The 26,789-nt window shown below is 38.4% G+C and overlaps 2 protein-coding genes across 5 annotated transcripts in view; one reads left to right on the forward strand and one right to left on the reverse strand.

Annotated features, from left to right (window-relative positions):
- LOC101864701 overlaps positions 1–8,866 on the reverse strand; it is a 34,915-nt gene extending 26,049 nt beyond the window's left edge. Inside the window, exons 1-7 of one of the 2 annotated variants that reach the window (XM_005104096.3) lie at positions 8,637–8,866; positions 3,946–4,792; positions 3,342–3,603; positions 2,606–2,903; positions 1,827–1,985; positions 709–966; positions 141–343 (exon numbers count right to left, since the gene is read on the reverse strand). In XM_005104096.3, coding sequence (XP_005104153.2) covers positions 141–343; positions 709–966; positions 1,827–1,985; positions 2,606–2,903; positions 3,342–3,603; positions 3,946–4,654 — 1,889 coding nt within the window. In that variant the 5' untranslated portion in view covers positions 4,655–4,792; positions 8,637–8,866. Of the gene's footprint in view, positions 1–140; positions 344–708; positions 967–1,826; positions 1,986–2,605; positions 2,904–3,341; positions 3,604–3,945; positions 4,793–8,621 lie in introns of both variants that reach the window. The other variant, XM_013085765.2, reaches the window with a different exon arrangement.
- Positions 8,867–9,393: 527 nt separating this feature from the next.
- LOC101845183 (atlastin) overlaps positions 9,394–26,789 on the forward strand; it is a 43,820-nt gene continuing 26,424 nt past the window's right edge. The window contains exons 1-5 of one of the 3 annotated variants that reach the window (XM_005104097.3): positions 9,394–9,516; positions 17,870–17,890; positions 23,449–23,663; positions 24,521–24,655; positions 26,357–26,461. In XM_005104097.3, coding sequence (XP_005104154.1) covers positions 9,450–9,516; positions 17,870–17,890; positions 23,449–23,663; positions 24,521–24,655; positions 26,357–26,461 — 543 coding nt within the window. In that variant the 5' untranslated portion in view covers positions 9,394–9,449. Of the gene's footprint in view, positions 9,517–14,682; positions 14,701–17,869; positions 17,891–23,448; positions 23,664–24,520; positions 24,656–26,356; positions 26,462–26,789 lie in introns of all 3 variants that reach the window. The other 2 variants (XM_005104098.3, XM_013085766.2) reach the window with 2 other exon arrangements.

Genomic DNA, 26,789 nt, shown 5'->3' on the forward strand with positions numbered 1-26,789 from the left:
GAGAGAGAGAGAGAGAGAGAGAGAGAGAGAGACAGAGACAGAGAGACAGACAGACAGACAGACAGACAGACAGACAGACAGACAGAGAGGACAAAGAAAAAAAAAAGAAACGATGCAAGATGGAAAGACACCAGACTCACGGTTTTGCAGGGGGATTGTTTGTAGTTTCCGGTGGGCTACCATACCAGACAGGTCGCGTGGTGGGTGTGGGTTGGGCATTGGCAGGAGACACAGGGCTCTTGGCTGTCAGCTCTGCGGGCACCACCATGCCACTGGGCGACTGGTCACTGTGGGAGGCTGGTGACTGCTCATTGGATGTTGGTGTGCCCACAAATGTATACACCTACAAGAAGGAAAGAAAGGCAACTTTTCACCCCAAGACCATACTTATCGGACTACGCTTGGCCAGAAACATGCTTTCCAAAGAGTATACATACGAAAAAAAACCTCTCAAAGCTTTGACAAAATAATTAAAAAGCTATTCTTTCAAACCGAACTTACACTTCATTTTTCAAAATCAATGTAATTCAAACACACATACATATGCAAATGAATCTTTTAAAGATAAACCTGCCATGCAAAATTCTAAGTTGGAAGAATTATTTTTCTTTGCCAAGAGAACTTAATTTATAGATACGTTTTCACAGGCACAACCCTCATTTTGGCTAATCAGTTGAATAAAATCATCAACACTAAAAAAAATCTTACAGCTGCTTTGTCTCCCCAAGACAAGACATCCTGTTGGCTCGCAGAAACCACTTCCTTGCCACCTCCTCCTGACTTCTTCTGTTGCTGCTGCAGCTGCTGCACTTGCTGAATCACTGCCAACATATCTGCTGGTTGATGCTGCTGCTGTTGTTGCTGCTGCAGCTGTTGCTGTTGTTGTAGTTGCTGCTGCTGCAATTGTTGTTGCTGTTGGAGCTGTATCTGCATTTGCTGGGGTGAATGTCTAATCTGTACTTTCTGCTGCAATTGACATAGGACACAAAAGTAAGAACAGAGAAAAACCCTGAATTTTATGCTGCCAACCCAAAGGCAAAGAGTCGTAACTGTACATTTCACTATTTTGAGAACAATGCAAAAAGCTTTTGACGTTTAGCCTGTTTAAAATTATGAAAACTACAGAATAAGATTGTTTGGAAAAGTAGATAAATCAGTCTGCCATTGACAACGGGACTGAGAATGGTCATTAACATTCCTTAACCACTTTGAAAACTATTATTTCAGAAGTAGATACATCGTTCTACCTTTGACCCAAAAAGGTTATGGGCAAGACTAACAAAACCAATAAAAAAATTTTTTTTTAAATTTTGTTAAGTACGTCCCTGTGCCTTGGGATGGCATTAAATATGCACGAAAGAAAATTAACAAACACAACAATCACCCAGAGCAAGTAGAAAAACAAATGAAAGAATCACTGAAGGCACCAGAACATAAACAAATACCCAGAGTTGTCATTTACTGTCAGTCAGCACGAAAACAGCCACATCTCACCACAAACTGACAAGAAGAAAAGCAGCATTGTGAAGAAGCAGAAGGAACAAACCACACTACAGCATCTGTTCACAAATTGCAGACACAAAAGAAGACGGCAGAAAAACCTAATTCATAACAACACCATGTCCTCCATTGAGTTTTGCTTTCATAACAGTCAACACTACCACATCAAGTAAAATGTTGCAAGTAGCTATGTGCAATAACAATTACACACTGTAAAAGAAAAAGAAGCACATCCACCTAAAATAAGGTAAACTTACTTCCCCCTTCTCAGAATTTTATTTGAAAACTTTCATCCCGGCAACAGGCTCTTGAAACATCACACATACCTCTTCCTGTTGAGCCTTCTGTTGCTGCTGCTGCTGTTTTTGCTGTTGCAACAACAGTTTCTCCCTTTGGTGGATTTGTTGAACAAGAAGTTCCTGCTGCTGTTTCTGCTGCTGACTTGACTTCAGCTGCTGCTGGTCAAAGTGAAACACATTTCCAGCCTGGAAGAGGAAAAAAAATCAAGCATGCAGAGATATGGCAATACTAAAAACCTCACATACAGGCATAGGCAACAAAAAGATAGTTCTAAGACTTTTAACCAAAATTGAAATAAGAGTAGGCACTGACAATAAACTAACAACAGCCCCCTACACACTGTCACAAAAATGATAAAAGTAATATTCAGTACTCACAATGTCCAAACAACTTCTCTATAGAGTAAAGTGTCAAATATTTTAGTAAAACCTGGTCGCCACTGGAAAACGTCCTTTTTTTTTAGCTACTGTCGTTTTTTTGCTCAAGGACACACCCTGGTAGTCATCCACCTAAACCCAGTATCATCAACACTTGTCTGACATTATTTTTGAGTCTGAACTCACTGACCACTAAGCTACAGGAGCCTGGGATTCCACAAACTAAAAGAACAAACTTGTGTTTCGGTGGGTGGTAGGCAGGTGCCCCTTTTTTCCAATCAATCATTTATCGTTCTCATCTCTCCTTTTTTGTATTTGGTACTCTGTTGTAACACCGCTAATCTTTGGCACTTTTATTGACATAACAGAGTTGAAAGTGACGTAAAACGTTTACTAGAAAGAAAAAAACAAAACAACTCCTGTCTCACCCCAGCTGACCCTGGGCTCGGCGTGGGTGTGGCAGATCCGGGACTGTACACCGGAGAGCTCAGCTGCTTGCCCCGCGACTCCCCGGACTTGTTTTTGGAAGAAGACCGTCCAGCGGGCGGAGGTATGCCAGCGGCAGCCATGCTGGCTTGAGCGTGGCTCTGCGCCGTGTCTGGGTCCAGCTGGTGATATTGCTCCAGATGGCGCCGTAATGAGCGGGCGTCGCAGTATCCCTTGTCACAACCGCTGAGATTACACTCAAAGGGCTTTTTGTCCAAGTGGGTCATCAGATGACCATTCCTGATGGAGATGCACAGCAATAATTAATAAAGTGAAAAAAAGCACATGGCTCAATATTTAATGTTCTTCAGTACTAGAAAAGGAACCAATACCTTTCACTAGATACCATTCGTAAAACTTTGTTGTAAACACGAAACATTAGCCTATTGGCAACAGTTAAACAGGGTCCTCCAAAAAACTTGGACTGGCCCTAGAGCTAAAGTTACGGAAACAGTAGGTCAATGACCGAGACATAGAAAAGACAACACGAAGAGGTTTTTAAATCAAAACAGTCAATATAAAATTGGATTCTTAAGACATTAAACTGAATCAATATCCATTCATATTTATTTAAGGCAATCCAGTCAGTGGAGCAAAAACTTGGCAGACCCTATACCTAAACACGCAGAAGAATGACCCTCAAACGGTTGAAGCATCCATTATAAACTCAAAACTTACAAGTGATCCTGGCGCTTGAAACCCTTAGAGCAGACATTGCAGACATATTTCCTCTCGTCCGAGTGTGTGAGTTTGTGTTTAGCCAGGGCACCAATGTTACTGAAGGTCTTGGCACAAACATTGCACTGTGACATGCCAAACTTGGAGCCCGAAGCATTCATATCTTGGGCAACAGTCGTAACAGGAGCATTCTTCTTGCCTGATGACTGCTGCATTCTGGTATTACTGTCCATCAAGTCCGAATTTTGGGAAGGAATTAAACCTGTGAGAGCAAAACACAAACCCACAGTGTAAGAGCGGTTTACACGTGCATCATGCTGTACAGTGAAGAGTGATAAGATCTCTTTACTTAAAACTTGTACCCAAACCTCTTAAGTAACCAGCACTTTGGCTGAGCACAACTGAAAATATTTTACTAGTCATCAAACTTCTTTGGCTTCATTGAAGAAGTTTTAGGGGGGGTGGGCAACTGAGAGGAGAGGAGCAAAAGACCTGTGCATAACTCAAATAACTGTAACATTGTGATAACTCTATTCTTCTTCTCCGATTAAGAAATGTTAAGCTAGTCCTGAACACTGGTGACAACAAAGCAACATATTTTTACCTGTGTCCAGCACAGATGGGGACTCTGACATGAGACCTGCGTCAGGGAACGGCTGTGGAGACAGGGACAGTGTATCGCCCACGCCATCATCAAACAGGCTGAAATGAGATCCGGTGGGCCCATCCCCGAGCCTCATTCCCTGCCCAGCACTACCCAGGCTCGACAACAGCCCGTCATCAAACTGCGACAGCCCCGTGGTAGGGTTTGAGTCAAAGGCCGAGTCCCCCAGGATCTCGGGGTCATTGAGATTGAGTGTGTTGGCAGCACTCAGCATCTTGTCCCCACCGCTGACAACTGACTGAAAGGGCAGACTGGACATACTCGGCTGGCTGGTGATCATGGCAATGAGGGGGCTGCTTGGCCCGGCCCCACTCAGGCTGTCTGAAGTTACCAGCACACTCAGAGGGGACTTGGCCTCGCCACTGCCGCTCAAGTCGTTTAAGAACCCAGTGTCCGGCATTTTGTACATGGCTAAATCCGATAAGCCATTCAAAGGCTCTGCTGAAGAGAACGTTATGTTATTTACAGTAGGCTGAAACCCATTCAGATTCGACAAGCTCAGGGGTATTTCCAGGAAGTTTAGTGGTATATTGTTCTGTGAATCCGATGTCACAGATGACATTAAGTTTGAAAGCAAGGATGGGCCGTCCAATCCAATAGCCAAGGGTAATGACTGGCTGTTGCTCCCTGCGACTTGCTGTCCTTCCATGACTGCACTTTCCGATGGCAAAGAAACTTGAGGCCCTTGCTTCCATCAATCACCGCATCAATCATACTAGAATATTATGCTTGTCACAAAATGAATCTAAAGAATATGTTGAACTCCTACATGATGACTCTGCAAGACCTGGCAGTGGAAGAAAAATAGGAAAAATAATAAGTACAAGTTCACTTGGACAATAACAAAAACAAAATGAAAATAAACAGCAACTTCCTCACTTCTTCAGGCTACTGCTTGAAAGCATGATTCACACAGCACAACATACAACCTTCATTAATCTCTCTTACAGTTTAGTGGGTGTATTAAAAAACTCCCTAGAAGACATTTTTAAAAACAAAGACTTACCAGTTACCAGTTACCTGCTACAATGATTAGAAAGTTAGAAGACTGAATAAATCTTTCTCAAAATTTACTTTCTTATCAAAATTACATACAAAGTTCTGAAAAATTATTCCTCCCAACTAAAAATGTCAAATTTTTTGTCGACCAAAGACATGAGAGTTAACACAGTTCATAAATAAATGATATTGACACTTCAGGTTCCATTCCTAGTTTTAGGCTGCCTAATTATGGAACTAAGAATCTAGATCAAGCTATTTCACTTAACATGATATGTTACTGTCGGTGTTAAATTCTAACCCGATATGTGCATGAACACTGAATTGCAGAAGTGGAAAAATGACTTTCTTTTCACCTCTCTGTAAAAGATTCACCACAAACGACCACTTCGACTTTACACTTCCCCCTGAGTTTTTTGTTAACATCATAATGACAACCTGCAAGACGTACACCTGTCTAAAAATAAGATGGTCTATTTTCCCTCTGACAATAGGTGGCCATCCTGAACAATTTCGACTGCATGCAGTTCACGAATTGTATTTAAGGTTGTGAATAACCAAATTAGAGATGAAGCGTTTGACCTAATTTAAGAGATACACCATTAACGCTAGACATGGACAATGCATTTCTGTTTTAAACTCACTTTATCTCCTTTTCTTCAAAAAACAATTTATAAATAAGAGAAGAAATGAACATGTAGGCCTACTCAATGAATTATGACAGAGTGTCTCCTCATGGTACTTCGTGACCTAGAGTAATAAACACTACTAAACTGAACAGCTACGATAACATGATCAATGATCATCCACAGAATTTCTAAAGCAACCTTGTAAACACATTCTGTACAGCACTAGATCTAGTAATGTAACACCATGATTTGTTTTGATCTCAGCTAGGTGAGGTACGACAAGAGCCAGGAGTTTACATGACCCCTTGCCATATCTAGCAATCCTGAGATAAAGAAAAAAAGACATACGAAGCTTCATCGAGCACCTAGCCCACCTCTGTGATTGGTCCAAATATAGATGACATATTTCCGCCATATATATCTATTTTTGTCTTCTTCCAGGGTTTCCCCCCAAGACTCTTGGGTTTCCTTCGCCAGTAACTGTTGACTAGATCTCGCCTTGTTTGTTGGTTGTTTTTTTGTTGTTGTGTTAATTTGTTTTATCTTTTATATAAACAATCTCAGCAATTCTCCTTCCATAAATTTACCTTCTCCTCAAAGCTGTACTCACACACACATACACACAACAGCGAGTGCACACACATACACAGCCCAAGCAGTCGGCGATGAAACCTAGTGACGTAGCCCATTGCGCGCTAAGCGGCAAAGTGGGCCCGCCACGGTAAGATCTAGTCAACTGACGAGGGAAGCCCCGGAAGACGACAAAAATAGAAGGCGCAAAATCATCATTTTTTTTATTTGGGCTAATCACAGAGCAGGTGTACTAGGTACTCCCTGTAGCTTCATGTAAAAAAGTGCAGGCTATTTAAGTTAAAGCAGGTATGGATTTCCAGTCAATCTCAGTGCTTTTACACAAACAATTTAGCAATGCCAAAGAAAATCTAATTTTTCACATTAGCCCTTTCTTATTTGGTGCCTAAGAAAGAATTTTCAATTCTAAGAATTATATGCTTCTAAAAAATTAAGAGTCTGTTAAAAAATAAAACAGTAATTGGATTGTAAAGGTCGGCAAAACATGGATGACCCACAGATAAAATACTCCTAAACAGTGGACCACGCTGTAGCAGATTCTGTAAGATAATCGGTGATATCCGTAATTAATTGGAGTGTTAGAGAGAAACTTGGCTACCCGATGTGTTTTTGGGTGGAGAAATAATTTCTAATGTCAGATTTACTAACCATTTCGTAGTTATTTTGTTATATAAAAAATTTTTATTTTGAAGTACATATTACGATTTTGCGGAAAAGGAGTGTAGGGATGAGTCCATTTTATTTATAAAGCCTCGTATCACAATGTGGGACCTTTAAGAATGCCTGACTAAATAATGGCAAAGCTTTCTTTGATGACTTTAGACAATGCCAACCGTAAAAGAAAAGTTAATTTTATCTAGCATGCCGTACAATTAAAAATTCTTTTTCCCCGTTGAGACGTGAACACCCCGAGACGAGATTAGCTCGCCTCGGAATACCCCTATCTATTGCGATGCTACAGGGGAACAGAGAGAAAAACAACCGGAAGCACGCGCCCGCCATAGCCCTATTTCAAGAGACCAATAAACGGGCTCGGAATAGTCGTGCGGGGATTTGTAGGTCACATACATTTGCTGCGAGAGTGAAGGGAAAATGGCCGGTCTCCATGTGAAGCCGCTTTGGATAGTGGGGTAGTCGTGCATTTATGATCAGGTCTAAACAACTACTTGACACAGAACGTTTAAATTTGAGCACACTATAGAGGATGATCTATTACAATCTCAGCGTTGAAATTCAAGCTCCTTATAGTTTTCGGTACACCTGACACGAAAGTGTTCCCGACACCAAACATACAGTAAAATTTATGTGTACGAAATTCAACGTCCACACATCACTAGTTCGCCCTCTTTTCTGATTGGTTGCCGAGTTTCATTCACATTGGTCCAGAAATAGAGCAACCGAGGTAAGAGAAAGTTAGTCACCTAGGCTACGACCCAGTCCAAAAATTCACCCGCAAACGGGGACTAAATTTCCGCTGCGAGGGAAAGCCCGATAGGCATTGCAGTTGGCTAAACAATTGTCACAATTGGTTCTTCTTGCCCAAATTTTAAAAAACTTAGGCTCGGCTTCTTAGATCTAGATCTAGATCTAGTATCCACAGACGGGTCGCACCCACAAGTTGCAATCATAATCAAGTAGCCTACACTACAAAACAAAAGATAAATGATAAAATAGGGACAAGATCATTAACAAGACGAGGTGGGAATTGATTCGAGTTTAAATTCCCCTGACTTTTTTACTTTTTACAAAGTCTAGACCTAGGCCTAGATATCTAGATCTAGGCCAAAATTAGAAGAGTACCAACACGTAAACAAGACTTACTTTTACATGCATATATGATCGATTCTAATTCTGCCCTCAACAAAATAAAAAAAATTAACATGTACAAAGGCAACAAAACTGGAGGAATGCAGGCTCTGCATCAAAGAGTTATCATGCCTAGATTCTAGATCTATAGTCTAATAATCATCTTCTTCTAGTCTAGCATTAACCCACTCTCACAAGAACAACTTATCCAACCTAACTCTTGGCCCTCGGCAGTGATGCCTCATCAGTAAATTTCAATTCAGTGACGCAACATCTGCACGTTCGTACAAAGCTTTTACTCTGGTCGACAAAATACTCGAATAGAGCTTTATGGAAAATACAGAGAAACGGATTGCTTTCAGACAGGAGGCTACAGAAAGGCCTGGGTAGTAAGGATTAACCTCACAGATCTCTCGAGTTAAAAACACTGAAGATCGATCTAGATCTACTGCAAAATGCTCTGCTAAGACGGAGTGAAGCTGGAACTGCACAAATCGGAGGCAAATTGTCTTCGTCTTGCGTCCATAGCATTCATAGAACACTAAAAGAAGGAAATATTGAACAGACACTAAAAAATCGCACTTAACGTACTTTTCGATACAAAACCTTGCTTTTTTCTTGGAACTTGTCGGCGCTCCTTGAAGTGTGTTGAAGGATGGAAGTAGGCCACTGAGGTCGGCCATTAATTGCCAACAACCATATTTGTTCCTTTATAATTGCAACTTCCGCATATAGTGCCACATAAATCTTCAATTTATACTGTTAATAGGACATAAATTAAGCAGGTGTGAATAAAATCGTCATAATTTAAACACCATTCTCATATCAATGCTTTCAAATATTCAAAGTCGTGTTTTGGTAAAAAAGAAAATAAAACATAAATTGTTGTGCTTAGTAATATATTTGTACTTTTATTTGTAAACAAAATGTAGTCCATGACATCATTTGAACATTGCGCATGGACGGAACTTGAATGACGTGTGGACAAACTTACTTGCCAATATGGCGTGTCATTTCTGTGCATTTAGGAAAAAATTAATTTGGCTACATAATATCAAAACACAAAAGATTTGAAAGATATACTGTAGTGTAACATTAAAGAAATTGTTTTATATTGCAACATTTTCAAATTTTATGCTTTTAGCCATAATCTGTTCCTCTGTTCATTATTATCAGTTTGGTATGTGTAAGTTGTTCAAACACACATATTCGGTAATGTTTCACTTTCGGAACACAAAGAATTAAACTCTGTTCGTGATTTTAGTTTTTTCTGTCTTAAAAACAGCGTTAAAAATTTAGTTGTGTGGTCGAAAGAATACACAATGATTCTTGAGTCATCAAGTTTCTATCCTTAACTAGGCCCTACTTGACCCACAAAAGAGTGTTGGAGGGTTCCTGGTATCCCCGTCAAAAACAATCATGGCGGAAAACTCATTGAGAGTACGATCTGGTTCCAGTGGAAAAGGACACCCACCTTCAAGCCCTGGTATGTGCCGTCTGTTTGTACTTTCTTTTACAAGTAACCTATTTATTAGTTTTATATGTCATGCTTTACTAGTTTTCAATCTGTGAAAGGTATGAGATCTACATTTCTCATTGTGATCATTATGAGCTCTCTCACTCTCATTTAACTTCGCTATTAATACTATTATTGTCCTGCGTATCAGTAGCGTAGCAGACTTAGTTTATTGAATACTTGTTTGTAAGTAATGACGTTTTACATTGGCTTCATGGTGTAACTGGCTGCCCTTATATTTATTACATGTGTTGTAATATGTTTAAACACAGTGGACACTGGGTTATTTTCCCACACAAACAATGTGTTAGTGCCGGAGGAGTAGGAGTGACTCTGAGTGAGTTTGCACTGAAAGTGGGAAACTGACACTTCTGCGCTGTCTCACTCTCCTCAGTCAATCCTCAGCCTCCGTGACCTCAGTATCTAGATCTAGATCTAAATCTAGATAATCTAGATCTAGATCTAAATCTAGATAATCTAGATCTAGATCTAGATCTAGTACTTCTTGATTAAGATTAAGGGGAGATGTACACTCCCAGAAAATTTTTCTAAACGAATGACTTTTATTCAATTTCATGTAATTGTGCAAGAAGTTCATAGGTAAATAGAATGTACTAGGGGTGAATTTGTTGAATTTTTCAAAAAAATGGGTCTCTGTGGTGGCCATATTGGATTTTCAAACCAGTTTCTTAGTGCAGAAGAATTTCATAGTAAATAGCTCTAGATTGAATTATCAGCCTGAAATTTGGCACACAAGTACAAACCTAACTGGGGATCCATGAAAGGATTTTGACCTATCTTTAAAACTAAAAAAGTGAGCCCAAAGTCATTGGACCCCCTAGAGTCAGTTGACGAAATTTTGGGGTACATATTACAAAGAAATTGGATATTTTCTCAAGTTACCAATATTTCCCAAGGAAGTGGCTATTCTCATCCGGGGTGAGAATAGAAAAACGATCTACCTCTCACCTCGGGTGAGACTTGCCAGCGTAGGGCGTAGGCTATTCTCACCCGGTGCGAAACAAGACCTGCTTTTTCTCATTTTGGAATACTGTCTATCGGTGTGGATGATCAAATTAATAAAAGCAAAGAAAAAATTACGTTATAGCACAAAAGTAAGCTAATTTGATCCGTCTTCAAAGATGCTATGGCTATTTCACTGTTCGAATCGAGCCGAACTACGCGGGTCGCCATTTTGTTTTGCCCGGAAGTTCTCGCAAGATTTACTCCTCCCCTCTCTCTCTCTCTGTCTCTTTCTGAAAACTGTCTATCGGTGTGGACGATCAAATTGACCAAAACAAAGTTAAAAAATGATGTTAAAACACAAAAGTAAATTAATTTGGTTGTCTACAAAGATGCTACGGCTATTAAACTTTTCGAATCGAGCCGAACTATGCGGGTCGCCATTTTGTTTTGACCGGAAGTTCTCGCGCTACTCCTCTCTCTCTCTCTTTCTCTCTCTCTCTCTCCACTGCCCACAGACAAAATTGTACGCTTTTAGTAGGCTACAGTTGTAATGGAACGTTTGTTCACGGCACAGAATTCTACAATTTTTCTGTTATCACAGTGTAGAATTCTGTGGTTTAGGGTGAATACTGAATGCAAAATTTGTAGCCCTAGATCTAGGCTATAACGGTGAACGCGCACCGGGTGAGAATAGCCAAAAGACTCGCCTGCACTATTCTCACCCCGGGTGAGAATAGAGGTGGCCATTTCCCAATTCCCTTTCATAGATCCCTAGAATCGATCTTAAAGCACCTGTACACCAAATTTGAAGCTTCTAGCTTCTGTAGCTTTTAAAAACTCCTTGCACCCAGGAGGTCACATATGTCAAAAAGTAGATTTTGAGAAAAACATAAAAAACAGGGATTTTTTAACGGATTTTTAGAGCAATTTGCACTTTTCAAACGCCATTTTAGGTCATTAAGGGTGTTTTTTCAACAGTTTCTTCATTTTGACTCGATAGAACAGATGTCAAAGGATGTTTTTCCACAAAAAACAAAAGTTGGATAGTTTGAAAAATTGTATCGATATTGCCTTGGATCGCCGACCCGCGTCTTCCCTTAAGTAACTTTCTGAGTCTCTGCGGTAGTGTTCTGACAGTTCTCAGTGTTGCAGATCTCTAGTTTTTAGACATTGTCACTGGAGTTGTCGAGGATGAACACCTCTCATCTCAGTAGGCCTACTCCACTAGAATCTACGGCGCTTTTTCGGTAGATCTAGTTCCCACCCCGTTATTGTTATTCGCTGGTTTTGGCCGCAAGGGTAGGAGGGTTTTCGGGCTAGGGAGTGTATACAGACCCGGTAACCGGGAACAAAGTCACAAAGTATAAAGACCTGGTAGGGGAACTCTTTTGCGATTTCGGAAAGTTTCACCGCCCTCTTGGCTCAGGGTAGACCATAGGTGTACACTACCAAGGCTCTTCTAGATCTATGGCCTAGGTCTAGATCTGGACAGACAGACATAAATCATTGATCCAGTTTCAAGGCTAGCGTAGATCTAGATCTAAATGAAGATTGCAGATGTCTTTTCGATGAGCGATCGTTTTTCCTCCGTTTTGGAGTTGGAGGAATCACAATTTGAAGAAAAGAACAATGTCATAATTTCAATCGAGCAGTCACCCTCTTTCTATTTCTCTGCCACACCCCCCCCTTCTCTCTCTCTCTCTCTCTCTCTCTCTCTCTCTCTCTCTCTCTCTCTCTCTCTCTCTCTCTCTCTCTCTCTCTCTCTCTCTCTCTCTCTCTCTCTCTCTCTCTCTCTCTCCCTCTCTCTCTCTCTCTCTCTCTCCCCTCCCCCCTCCCTCTCTCTCTCTCTCTCACTCACACACACACACTTCGTGACACACAACCGGGTCTGGGCGCTGAAACTTTCCGAAATCACAAAAGAGTTCCCCTACCGGGTCTGTATACTTTGTGACTTTGTTCCCGGTTACCGGGTCTGTATACACTTTGTTCAGGCTAATAAAAATATGGTGGGGGGTGTCCATGCCCCCCTGGATTTTACCATAATTTAATGTTTTTCAGTTGTTAGGTTTGATATCTTAGCTCGCTTCACTTCAAACGTATAAATCTAGATGTAGATCTAGGCTCAAATAGGGGGGGGGGGGGGGGGAACTACTGAAAAAGCACTGAATCTACACTACATTACTAGATTCTATATAATCTACATGTTCTAGATTGTCATCAAGTAGGTCTAGATCTAGATCTCAAGAATCTAGTTCTAGTTTTCTATATTGAATAGATCTAGATATCTAGATCTAATTTCTAGATAGATCTAGATCTAGTATACCCGTAGTGTGTAGTCTATAGAATCTAGTAGTAGATTTAGATCTAAGTAGTTAATAAACTAGAAGGTCCTACGCCTGTATTTATCTGCCATAAAAGTAGAAGAGATACCACCACTACTACAACCTTCTATGATTTGCTGTCCATATATTTATGAGTATATGTGTGTGTGCCTAAAGAAAGGTACAAAAAGTCGCCACAGAGAATTTTGAGCTATAGGCTGATAATGACAAAAAAATCACTTTTTTTTACCAAAATGTGTTTCCATTAAAAAAACGAAGTGGCTAGCCGTTGAGGGTCTAGTACGGCTAGACTGCCAGTCTAGCCGTACTTAGATCTAGGTTTGGCCCCATCGACTCAAGCCTGTTTAATACACAGGTCTCATTAGATCTAGATCTAGTAATTATTCAGGTTCAAAACATGCAAGTCAGTATGGCACCTTTTGGTTTTGTCTGAAATACAAATACTTTAGGCATTGCAAACTAAAAATTTCATTTACAATTCAGCCATCAATATTAAGTACGGCTAGCCTGACAGTCTAGCCGTCCTTAAGTACGGCTAGACTGCCAGTCTAGCCGTACTTATCTTAGGCCCTATTAACATTAGAAAACAGGAGGTTTAAAATACATGCACTGTCGTTAAGGCACCTGGTTTCGTCTCAAATACAAATATTTTAGGTACTGCACACTAAAAATGTATATTTACAATTCAGTAGGCCTATTTTTTGTCAGTCTAGCTGTCATTAAGTACGGCTAGCCTCTTCCTAAAAAAAATTGTAGTTCCACCATTTTTTTAACAATTCTTACAAGTGTTAAAAGGGTTTTCATGGATTTGACTTCTAAATATTATATTTTGAATAATTTTGAGACTATTCTTGAAGCATGTTTTCTCTTCCCTGCTATGTTTTCAAGAATTCTAATCATGATATTGATGTCAACTGAATGCCAAATTGGAAATGAATTTTCCATTTTTTTAAATACATTAGAAACAAGTGAATTATTGTTGGGTTTTTTTTTCAAGTTTTTAAGTGTCCTAAACTTAAAAACTAATTTCTCAAAATTAGATCTTTATACCCTTCCTCACAAAATGTAAAATATCTCAAAAACTACTTGGAGATATATCTCAAAAATTCAAAAACCACTGTGTTCAGCATTGAATTTTCTATAAGGTGCAACCCTTAACTCAAAATGGTCAAAATCCGACTTTTTGTACGCTCTTTTTTTAGGCACACACACAATGTAACCACACTATAGGCTAAACTAGACTAAAAACTAAAGACTATTCATATACTACAGGCTTACTAGTTACTAGATCTAGCCGATGTTTCATGAAATCACACGTTTCGGTTCTGAAGATGGCCTAATTATTAGGGTCACAAGCGTTTAAATACAAAAGAATTGCAAGGTGGGAGTGGTCATTTGAGCAGGTCTTGTACAGCTGGTCATTAGAGTAGGTTCAGCTATATTTAATATTCAACTGAGTAAGCCAATAATGAAAAATACTAACGCTGTCGCAGGTTTACTATTTTGCCAAAAATAAGATAGGTCGAAATTACTGAAGGATGATAAGAAAATTTGAATTTGAATTTCGTGAAGTTCTCTCTGCTGAAATTTTAAACCCTTGCAGTAACAGAGAGTAAGTTATTATTTTTTACTTGACAATATTAAATAGGAATCTGAGTAATACATTCAATTCATTGGATAACCGTACTTGTCAGTAAAATTAGAAATGCTGTCTATTAAAAAGTCTCTTTTCATTCTTATTGATAATATCTTTATACATATGTCTATTTTGTACAGTTGTAATTGGTTTTTATTTATTGTTTTAAAAAATTTGATTTTGCACTTCCAGACTTTTCTAACAGAGGAGGTATGCTTCTGTTCACGAGTCCAGCAGTGTTTGTTCCTTCTTGAGAATCTCTTATGGTTTTGTTCCTGTTTGTAACTGGGCTTTGCTTTTGGTTTGTAGTATTTGTCCCCCAGCCTGCTTGAGGCCTAGGTGGAGTGTTCATTTCTTTCAGAATGTTATATTTCTCATGTTCTGAGGCTGCGAAGGATGGAAAATTGTACCTGAAGCTTTCGCAGCGTTGTACAAGCAGCATGATCTTGATAGTTCTTGCACATGTGTGTATTTTTTTTTACGTATTAAGTTATTAAGGATAGGGGCTGGGTGTTCCATGATATTGCTGATTTTAGGTTAAATTGTGAAATTTGAGTTGTTTACCCGATTAATGTAATGTAGTTCAGTTCTGCCAGTTTTCTAGAAAAACAAAAGGCAACAAAAAAATAACAAAAGATTAATTTTATAAACCTGTTCAAATTCGTGTAAGTTTCCTTTGAAAGCATGAAAATAAAGCATTTGGCAAATTCTGCAACACCTCAGCCAAACCTTTTTCCTTACAGGATTAAAGGACATTTTGGTGCAGCTTTTGGCCTCACTTTTTTATTCTTCATTCTATTTTCATATAAAACTTTCAGCAGGAAACCTTCACTGCGTACAAAAAATGTTGCTTTCAGTAGAAAATTTATCGATTTATAGATAATAATTTGATGTTCAGCAGATTGTGTAACTGAATTTGGTTACTTTTTTTAAATTTATCTTTAAGATTCCCCAAAAAGTTTTTCTTTCAAACATATCTCAAAATCATACACTGTATGGAAGTTTGTATTTAGCAAACTCTCACCAAGCATGGGGGAATTTGAATGACATATAATAATACATTAGGGATAAATTTCATGTTGTTTATTTTCAATATATGGCAATCAGTTCCATAACAATTATAGCAAGCGGTCATACATCTTAGAGCTTTTGTGTAAAGATGATCTCGCTATATCTAAGTCATTAAGTAGACAGGATTTTTGTTTTAGAACATGGGTCACAGTGTCACCCCTTTCCTAAAACACCATTAGTAAAAAAGAAGTAAGCTAGAAAAAAATCATACAATTGATTGATGCCAAGAATATAGGCAGTAAAATCCTTGAAGTTTTCTGTGAGAAGGGGTCTGTTTCAGCTGATGATGAGAAATAAAAGAGACCATACACTGTACTTTGTTTTCTATTTGCGAAAAGTTCAATAAAATAGTCTGACTGTTTGTGTGGCTTGATGATTTTGGGTCATTCAGAGAAACTGCTCAGCAAATACTTTTTCATGTTTCATCGTTGATTAAAAATCTAGATCGAGACTAGATGAACATATTTTTATATAAACATGAACCAATGGACTGCTATGGTGCTTTTGACCTAAAATTGCATAATTTAATAATTAATTCTCTTGTTTCTTCAGTGAGCAGTTCTTTTGCTGTGGGGTTGATACTCGTTTTAGGGCAACTCATGATACTATATACAATACATATTGGCTTTCATTGATTTTGACATTGAACACAGGTACATTGCTTTGTGAATGGTGGGTGTGCGTTCCTGGCTTTCAGTGTTCACACGTGGGTGTTCTCTCTCTCAGTTGTTAGTCGTCTTTTGTAGTTTTTTTAGCAATTATTTTTTTCTCTTGCTGTATAAGTATTTTGCAGCCCTGTGTTATCATTCTTCTTTAGATCTCAGCTGCCAGGATAGTGTTTTGCAGAAAAGCACATAGTATCTTGAAATGAATTCGTTCCTTTTGAAAAAAACTTTTTTTTTATTGCACTGCAATTGTTATCTGCAAAGAGATTATAATGGCACTCACACTTTCTTCCAATTCCTTTATTGTGTTCTTGATTGTGGGGATGTTCCCATGCGAGTGTATTGAATCTTTCCTCATGTATAGATGGTGAACTTTATCGCACCGCTTGTTGGTGGTTTTTTTACTTTAATAAAGTGGTCTCCGCTGAAGAATACTCTGCATAAAAACCCTTTCAGCTAAAGAACCCGCTTTTACCTTGTAACAACTTTTTTTCTATAATAATTTTCATTCCTAAGAACCTGTCTACAAAAAGAAATTCGCATAAGAACTCAGTTTGAGCTCAGGTTATTAATTAAACTTTTATGAACTGCTTTACCAATTCTTCGTGCAGTTTGGGATGAAATTAGATAGGTTGGCACACTTTACTCAGAAGGTTGTCTAAGGCACACACACGAGCTCTGTCAAGCTGATCAGGCGCTGAGTGGTTGTCGACTGACATAATCACCTACACTTCTCGCATGGTCCAAATCGTCCTATTGTCTTATAAAAGCAGACCTATTCACGGTCATTCTTTCCTATCACTTGCATGGAGTTGTAACTAATGCTGTTTCATAGTTACAATATTCAATATATGTTATCAAATTGCAGTGACTACGTCGCATGGTAGAAATTCACACTGAAACCCCTGGTTCTGCAGTTGCAGTACCAAAACAATGAACACCATTTAGACACACAACATGTGTTTAGTTTTCTTTCTTTCTTTTTTTTTCCAATGTAAAACTCTGTCTCTCGTTGGTGGGTGTCAGTATCATCTACAGGTCAATATTTTATTATAGAATGAATAAAGGGTAGCCAACGGGTAGGAACTGAATTGTGGCCCCTTGTAATATCATAGGAAGCCACTTTTTTTTTCTCCAGATGACCATCATGTTTTTAGGCGGAGACTGCTGTATTTGTTTCTCATTTCTGTCTGAGGTTGTTTTTCATTTTTTGCAATAAACTGACTGTGGTTATGTTGACATGTTTCTGTTATTCTTGGATCTGATGTGCCCCTCCTTCAGCTCTCTGTTAATCATGATCGTGAAGCTGAAATATTCTGTTGTGCTGTTACCAATTTGCTAGGTCCTGACCATTGGTGCAATTTATGCTTATGCTGAATGTTCCTTTTAATTAGGACTTTTAAATAATGAGTTTACTTATTATGTGTTGTTGCTTTTTTTTTTATAATTTCACCTCCTTCCCCTACAACTTCATACTGTTGAAAGAGGTACTGATTTTTGTTAATTAAGCTTATTTTCAGGTCCTTTAGTATATAGCTTTTCCCTTCAGTTCATGGAACAAATTTGTAAGCTTTTTTTTTGCTATGTCTTTCAATATAAAATAAAGACATTGGGTTTTTAATACAACAGTTTCCTTCCCACAGATTCCCAGCCAATGCATGCAGGTACATACCAGATACCTTACTCCCTTTTTGTTTGTTACCCCTTTTTAAAAGAACGTTAAATGACTTTTTCATATTGGTATTCTGCCCAAGAGTCATTTTGATTATTTAATTGTGAATACCTTGAAGGTGTTAGTTTGTCAATAAAAGACTAAACATGGGTGTGGTGCTTGGGCAAAATCATCAAACTGGTTCAATGTTAGACTTCATTCTGTTTTAATGTGTTCTAATGTTCTAACACCAAGGGAAAGGCAATATTTTGTTTTTGTTACTGCAGTTGATTTCTCATAGATCCAGTTCAGTTAAGATTTTCAAATTGTTTTACTTTTTAACCAAATTTCTTTAAAAAATGATGTTATTATCTATTTGCTGAGATTCAAGAATCTGTCTCGTTCCTTGCTTGACACATTGTTCATTTCCCAAACCCCAAATCAGTCCCCCCTTATTTCTCCCAACACTCTCTGTACTCAATGTATTATTGTTGATTATGAATCACCGTTGCTTTGCGTCTCATATACGAGCCTCCCTTTTTGCTTTTAAATATATGAACCTCCCTTTTATCATCTCCCAAATGTGATAGCTGAATAGATCTCATAGATTCATCATACTGATAGATTCGTTTCAATTCTTTTGTTTTGAGAAGATGTGTGACATGTTCAAAAAAAGAGAGTTCTATTCAGACACTTTTAGGACTAACAGTAGTATAGTTTATGGTTGGATATAGGTATTATTTATTACAATTATAGTAGACAAACTTTAGGACTTAATTTTGTATTCATGATGTTTCTATTGTGGACTGGGTCATCAGTCTGATGAGCATAATAAAAGTAAAAGAGAAGATATTTTTCTCCATTTTCTTTGTGAGAGGTTTGTGAATGGCATGAGCAGCCTGCTTCTTTTCCCCTTTTCTTTCTGATCTTCATGAGAATTTATGCTTTTTGTGTGCTTATCTCTCAACCAAAACCATTTCTCTATCTTTGGTTCTAGTTGAATTTTTAGCACTGCGCTCATATAATGTAATCGTTGAACAGTCTTGTCTGAATAGTTCAGCTGGTTCCTCGCTTTTTTTTCTTCTTTCATCCCGATCCTACGTTCCCTGCTCAATAGTACTCGATTGGTGTCCTTTTCATGCCTTTGTACAAGGTGATGCCATGACTTTTGACTTCAAAGTGCCCTCTGAAAATGTTTTCTGTGCTCCTAAGTATTGAATCAGTTTGATTAACATTGTTGCTAATCTGTGTGAGCTGGAAAAGGTTTTGCATGGTGGAACCTTATGTCTTTCCAAATGAAGACTTTCTTTCTGTGACACTTTTTATTTTTTGTAATTCTATGATTATAGATAGTATAATAGCTCAATTTCTTGGCTTGCTTCTCATGAAACTGATTTTTTAAAGTTATTTGTAGGAAAAGAGTTGCTTGACTTATTGGAGTCCTTTTTCAGAACGTATATATATATATATGTTACAGTAAGAATGCGTACCTAGTGATTACACTCGTAATCCCCGTTTCACTCAGGGGTTTCACGTAATCACTGAAATTTCTAGTGATTACACGAAATCCCTAAAATTAGACCTATCATTTTACGTGTTTTTACTACATATGTACTGAGCTTTCAGTGAATTCACGTAATAGCCCAGCCACTGTACAGGGATTGTGCGTTTTCACTGAAATATTCAGTGATTACGCGTATTAACTAGATTGATCTACATGTTCTTACTGTAACATAGATATGCCAGCTGGCAAACAAGGAGACAAAGTTTGTGTGCCAGTTCGAGGGAGAGGCGATCCTAGAAATATCCTTGGTGTCATAATTGACAGACGAGAAGATAGCCGTAAAAGCTGGTTTGTATTCCAGAAATCAGTTCGATCTGTGCCCTGGGCGTCTTCTGAACACTGACGACATAAACACCGAAAAAATAGTTTCACTGCGTTCGGCAGTGATTTTTCAATCCTCTTCAGGTGGACAAGGCTTCACAAGATGCAACTGTACTGGTGCCAAAAAGTGTAGTTCAAGGCGATGTAAATGCCGCAGAGCAGGGCTTTAGTGTAACTTACGCTGTCATAGCAGCCTCAGTTGTTGTTACAAGTGACGACGTCGATGGATTTTAGTCTTAAGTATTTAAATGAAAACTGAAACAACAACAACGACAATGGTGTCTGCCATTTTAAAAAATTAAATGCTTAGTTTTTAGATTGTGGAGCAGGTGTTTTTGTGTTGTGTGTGTGTGTGTGCGAGAGAGAGAGAGAGAATCTTTTACCGAACTGACTATTTAAGCAATAAAATAATTTTGCATATGCCTGATCATTTTTTTAAGAATTTTTAAATGCTTAATTTTTAGATTCTGGAGCATGTGAGTGTGTGTGTGTGTGTGTGAAAGAGAGAGAGAGAGAGAGTGTGTATGTTACCGAACTGACTATTTAAGGAATAAACTTGTACAAAAGTATATTATACTACACATGTCTGATCAGGGATTACGCGTAATTACTGTGACCATTTTTCAGGGATTTCACGTAGTTCCTGATTATTTCAGTGATTTCGTGAAATCTCCGAGTGAAACAGGGATTACGCGTTTTCACTGAAATATTCAGTGATTACGTGTATTCACTAGGTACACGTTCTTACTGTAACATATATATGTATTAGCTCTCTAGATCTTGTTCCGTCATTTTCTCATGATTTGACAAATCGATCAATGATTTTGGAAAAATTGTTCACATTCACTGACAGGAAATCACTTATGACAGTATGTTTCTCTACCGAACAAAATGTTGCTTGCACCTTATTAACATGCTACTAAAATATTTGTGTTTTTACCTGTTTTTTTAATCTTATTTCATTTTTGAGTGCCATGACCTGAATTTGTGAAGATAATGAGCTCCTCCATCCCCCCTCCCAGCTTTGGAAGAAAGTTTTGCTAATATGTCTTCCTCATTTTCATTTTTTTTTTTTTTTTTTTAAATTCTTTTTCTCTTATTTGTTATTACCTCAGCATTATTTAGGAAGACTGAAAAACTGTTCCTGAAGTACTAGTGCAAATGTTGATAATAATTTTCTTTCTTAAGGGAAAGTGTATCTCATTAAAAAATGTTTTCCATGTATTTTCCTTTTCACATCTATTTTTTTTTAGCAGCTGTATCAATGTGTACTCCAATATATTCTGCTAGCAAATATGCTTCCCCTGGTCCCGTTTATGATGTTTGCCCATGACAGTGTTAGACAATTTTGTTTGTGCTCAAAAATATTTTTTTCTGTTAATTTATTGCCTTCTTCAGTTAAAGTTAGTGGGAATTTCAGTTTTCTTTTAATTACTTACTAATAGATTAATTCTCCTGTGTTTGTGCATATTGCTAGCTTTAAAGTTTTGGATTTTTGTATTGATCTGCCTTTTTTTAGTAGAAAGAGGCTGAAGTAGAAAGCAAAATACAGAGGGAAGTATAAAATAATTTGGCAACATGTGCACAAAATTGCCTGAAGTAACAAAACCTTTTTTTTTTTTTTTTTTTTTTCAATATTCATAAAATTTTATATATTAGCTGTGCAGATATTAAACTAGTGACGGCGTGAAAAAGGTGTGAGTGGGAAATTAGGGGATGGAGAACTGTGTACTATCTCCTTTCTGCCAGAGCAGTAAAATTCTGTGTGTTTGTTGCCTCAGCAAACTATATACTCTATTGGAATATTTTACTATTTGCTCCCGCTCTTTCGATAATCATACACATACATTTTTTGGTACCAGGGCATTTAAGAATAAGCATGACAAGGTTGGGACTTAGGGGGAAAAAATCTGTCTACTTAGTAGGTGCAGCAGGTTGGTTTTGAAAATGATTATTATAGATATTCAAAAGTTCCAGTACCCACTGACTTATTTTTTTGTTTCCTGTTGTTACTAACGGCATTTGTAACAAATAAAGATTTTTTGTTTGTTAAAGTCGCCATTTGTATTAACAAGACTATCTGTACCTAACTGGCTTATTATTATTTTTCTTTGATTTTAAGCATTTCGTTGAATAATGGTCCCACGTCAAAAGTGTTTCATCATTTGTATGAACAAGTGTTTATTTTCCTTGTATTATATTTAAGATTCAATTTCTTTATGCTAAGTACCAGTTTCTCTTGGGTTTATCTGAGTAGGCCCTTAGGCTTCAGTAAAAAATGCTATAAGCTTGCAGAGTGTACTAATGAAAAGGTGTATATGGTACTGATAAAAAGGTGTATGAAGACATGTATTTTACATGTTAGCACAGTCATAAATTGGGCACGCATGCACACGCGCGCACGCGCACACACACACACACACACACACACACACACACACACACACACACACACACACACACACACACACAATCCTACACACTTGGTTTGCAATTCTAAATTTTTCTTCTCTCAGTAGTGAATGGTAGTCTACTCAGCCTGTCGCTTGGCTTCTCTTCTGGTATAGATTGTTTTTTTGCCATTCTTGGGTTACCCTGCCCTCCCATTTGATTTTGAATTTTATTGTTTTTAAAGGCTTTTATCCCATACAGACACGCATTATAACATATGACTCTGCAAATATATAAATTGGTGCAGTGCATCAGATATTTACATACATTGGGCACACATGCACACTCACTCACACACACACACGCACACACACACAATCCTACACACGTGGTTTGCAATTTAAAATTTTCCTTCTGTCAGTAGTGTATGGTAGTCTACTCCGTACTCAGCCTGTCGCTTGGCTTCTGTTCAGGCATCGATTGTTTTATGGCCATTCTTGGGTTACCCTACCCTCCCAGAGTGCTTTGAATTCACCTTGCACAGAATCTATTACTCTGGAATGGTGGCTACTTGAATTTTAATAGTTGTGTTATTAGTAGTAGAATTGTAATTGTAGGTCCTGGGTAAACCAGTTTTTTTCTTTTTTATACTCTTGCATCATGGAAAACAAGAGAACTTTCTCATTGGAAATATTTTGTTCTTTCTATGTGTAGAGGACTTAAGGATTTTGAGCCAAAGAGAAACTAGTGCTTGTGTCCTTTCTCGTTTTTTTTTTCTCTATGTGTAAAAATGCATATGGAGCTGTCTGTATGTGGGTGGTTTGCTTGTGCACTTGTGTGATTTGCTCCTTCTTTCCTACCAATAATCTATCATCCTTGTCTCTCCTTTTTTCTTTTTTTTTTTGTGTTTCTTACTACTCTCTTGTACTATCTTCAGTTTTCTTCACTTATATGACCTAATTTATGTTGCTTTAATACTCTTATTCTGTCTCTTTAGATAGCTTGTTCAAAAACGATCTCTTTTGATGTTCAGTATTATGCTTATTATTCAAAGACAATCTCAAATGATTTTGGTTTTTTTGTTGTGGAACTTGTTCTTAAGAAGTCTTAAATGATGGTTGGGGGGGGGGGGTCTTCTTCGTATATATTTCACTCAGTCATTTAGATCTATATCCTGGCCGAATTCTAATTGTGGTGCTGTTTTTTGTTTTTAGCTCATAACTAATAATTTCCTCTAAAAAAATTGTAACCAGTTGGTCACGGTTAATCTCGTAACCTCTCCTTTGATCTTTTAGTGTCTGCAAAGGGCACCCCCCTGAAGGGAGAGCCAGTGCAGATTGTGGTTGCCACTGACAACCATCAGTTTGAGCTCGACGAAGAGGCGTTGGAGCAGATCCTGCTGCGCAGCGATGTGAAAGACAAGAACGTGGCCATCGTCTCAGTGGCCGGGTCCTTTCGCAAGGGCAAATCCTTCCTGCTGGATTTCTTCCTGCGCTATCTCAGCGCTGGGGTAAGCTCATATAAGAGCATGCCATTGGTTAATGCATGCATGATTGAGAATAAGAATTGTTTGTTGAGCGCAAATTGTTTTGGAGATGTGCATTCCATAAGGTTGTTTAAGATGAATTTATTTTCTGTAATTAGTAATATAAGCTTCAGTAAGTATAATGCTTTGGTTTTTCATAGTCATGCCTGACTCATCTTGTAATAGTCACATTTAACCCCCCCCCCGGGGCGGTGCTACTGACTGAAGTGTCTTTTAAGCCAATCCCAAAGGGAGGACATTAATCATGTTCTTATGTACAGTAGAATTGTGATTGTAAATGGGCTGATTCTTCAATGTCATGCTCATAACTGTACCTGAACTGCAACAGGGAAGGGCTGCTTTTTCTTTCCTAATCCTTACTATCGTCATTTCCCTCTGCTTCTTTTGTATGTTTGTCACACTCACCCGCTATTTCCGGGGTGCCTTGATAGTCGAAGCTGACTTTGTGCTGTTGAAGTTAAAGAGGTGAGCAGAGTAAGCCTGATTCCCTGTAAGGACATCTCTGTTCACATCCACCCCTTGGTGCTCATATGACCGTTGGCCGTTGCGAGCGCCATAAAACATCTACTAAAAAACCCAAAAGATTTAGTTTCTGTGACCAGGCCTTCACTCTCCTTTTTTCCCCCCATTAGTTTTTCATGTGATGTTTTCTTGTCTTTTTGGTTGTATTGTTTTACTTTGAAGGTTTTCATTGATGTTTTTTATTTGTTGGGAGGTGGGAGGGGGATTAACCGTGGGTTTGTAGGCATTTGGTTTTGTTTTTGTTTTTTGTAAGATAAGTTTTTGAAGATCATTTTCAAATAAGGTTTTGCTATTTGCAGGGTGCACCCGACTGGCTTGGAGATGAAAATGCGCCACTTGAGGGTTTCTCCTGGCGGGGTGGGTCTGAACGAGACACGACAGGAATCCTCATGTGGAGTGAACCTTTCATTGTGAAGACACGTGATGGAGAAGAGGTAAGAAGAAATCTAGTGGATTGACAGTCTTGCAAGTACGGAAATAATCTAGGGCAAAAGTAATCCTTCTTTTGTATTCAGCGAATGATGGTCAATGATAGGATAGCCTCTGTGTTGGTTTTTTTTGGTATAGATTCACTTTTGTTATAAACTTTTGACCTTATTTTTTTATATTGTAATACAAAAACTTACTCTTTTCCAAACAAGACATCCAACAATTTCTTTTCCCCAACCTCCCTCCGTGGCACTTCACCAAGGCAAAAGTAGACTTACAGCTGACCACACCCGACGAAGAAAGCACAAACACCAAAACATTTAAAGCAGAATACAAAAAACGTATAGAAAAATACCCCGGTGCTGAGCTTATCTTCACAGATGGCTCCAAAAAAGACAATGATGTGGGCGCCGCTGCCCTATCTTCAAACACACACAGTACACACCAGAGGAGACTCCATCATGAAGCCTCCATTTTCTCTGCAGAGGCCATTGCCATTGACATGGCACTGGACTCCGTAGAAAATTCTCCTAACAAATCTTCCTTATCCTTTCTGACTCTCTGTCTTTCATCACCTCACTCACAGACTACACACTCCTACACCCAAAAATAGTTAGGCTACAACAGAAAATTCACACCTTAACTGAAACAGGGGAAAATATCGTGTTCGTATGGATACCTAGCCATGTGGGCATCCGAGGAAACGAGCAGGTGGATGACTTGGCGAAGAAATCCTTATCCCTTATGTTTGGATCAACGACGAACACTCTCCCACAGACTGACTTTAAAAATAAAGTCAAAAAGTACACCTCCAGTCTGTGGGAGAGCCACTGGAAAAAAAACAGACGGGTAACAAACTCCACAATATTAAACCCAAACTGGGACTGCGAAATCCTTCAGACCTCTCCAGAAGAGACGAAGTCATTTTTACTCGATTAGGCATCGGACACACGGCCCTAACACACAAATACTTCCTTCAGGGAGATGTGAAGCCGTTCTGTGTCAGATGCGACACAGATTTTACCATTAGACACATTCTAACCGAATGTCTAGACTTTGGAGAGACCCGAAGGAAATACTTTAAATGCAAAAAGTTGCAAGACATTGATTTCCGTCGTTGATCCCAACAGAATTTTGGATTTTATGAAGGCCATTGGCCTTTATAGAAAGTTGTGAATTTTTAAATGTTGTTTAGAAAGTTGTTTTAGATTTAAATTTAAATCTAAAATCTATTTACACTTGATTTTTAGCGTTTTTAAAGTTTTAAATAGAAGTATTGACCAGTACCAGACCAAGAAATAAATTGTTGAGAGAAAAAAAAACTTGTTTAGTGGGCTCCTATGACCTTATGCAGTTGTGAGCGCCGTAAGATCCCATACTATACTAAAACTATATTGAATTGTATTATGATAAGATAAAAAGGGATGAAAATGTTTTTCTCGGTGAATGCTCTGTAGTTCATTTTCTACCCTCATTCTAAATTGTTTCAGCAGTCTCAAAACTATTTAGATGTCCAGGTCCCTGAATATGTCAGAATTAGAATTGAATAGTCAGGTGTGATCTTGCGTTTTGTTTACCAATCTCTCTCTCAGAACTAAATACTTCTATCCTTTTTAAATGAACAAAAAAACTGAATGTGTAAAGATTTTTTTTTTCAAAAAGATTTTTCTATTGTAATTTTCTTTTTCTTTTTGTCATCATGGTAGATTGTTCTGTTGCTGATGGATACCCAAGGTGCATTTGACAGTGAAAGTACAGTGAAGGATTGTGCTACCATCTTCGCTCTCAGCACTATGATCAGCTCTGTCCAGGTGATGATCACGGATATACTTTATAGTGCGTGACGCTAGCTTTTTAAAAGTTTTTGTTCCCCCCTGCTACCAAAGTGGTCAGAATGGCCACTTGTGTCTAGATATCTGAAATTTTGTGTATCGGACTGTTAAAACTTGCGGTTACTTGCCGCAATAATGCACCGATGAAATTTTATCTGTTTTATCTGTTCCCGTCACTTGACGCAGTACTGCGACAGGTCCGAGAAGTCCGTTGCAGTCATTCTCCAACCCCCCAGGGCAGTGCCACTGACTGTAGTGTCTTTAGGCCATTCCCAAAGGGGGGGACATTTCTCGTTAAAGCATAGTA

The sequence above is a fragment of the Aplysia californica genome, unplaced genomic scaffold (genome assembly GCF_000002075.1).
Source record: "Aplysia californica isolate F4 #8 unplaced genomic scaffold, AplCal3.0 scaffold00404, whole genome shotgun sequence".
NCBI lineage: Eukaryota > Metazoa > Mollusca > Gastropoda > Aplysiida > Aplysiidae > Aplysia > Aplysia californica.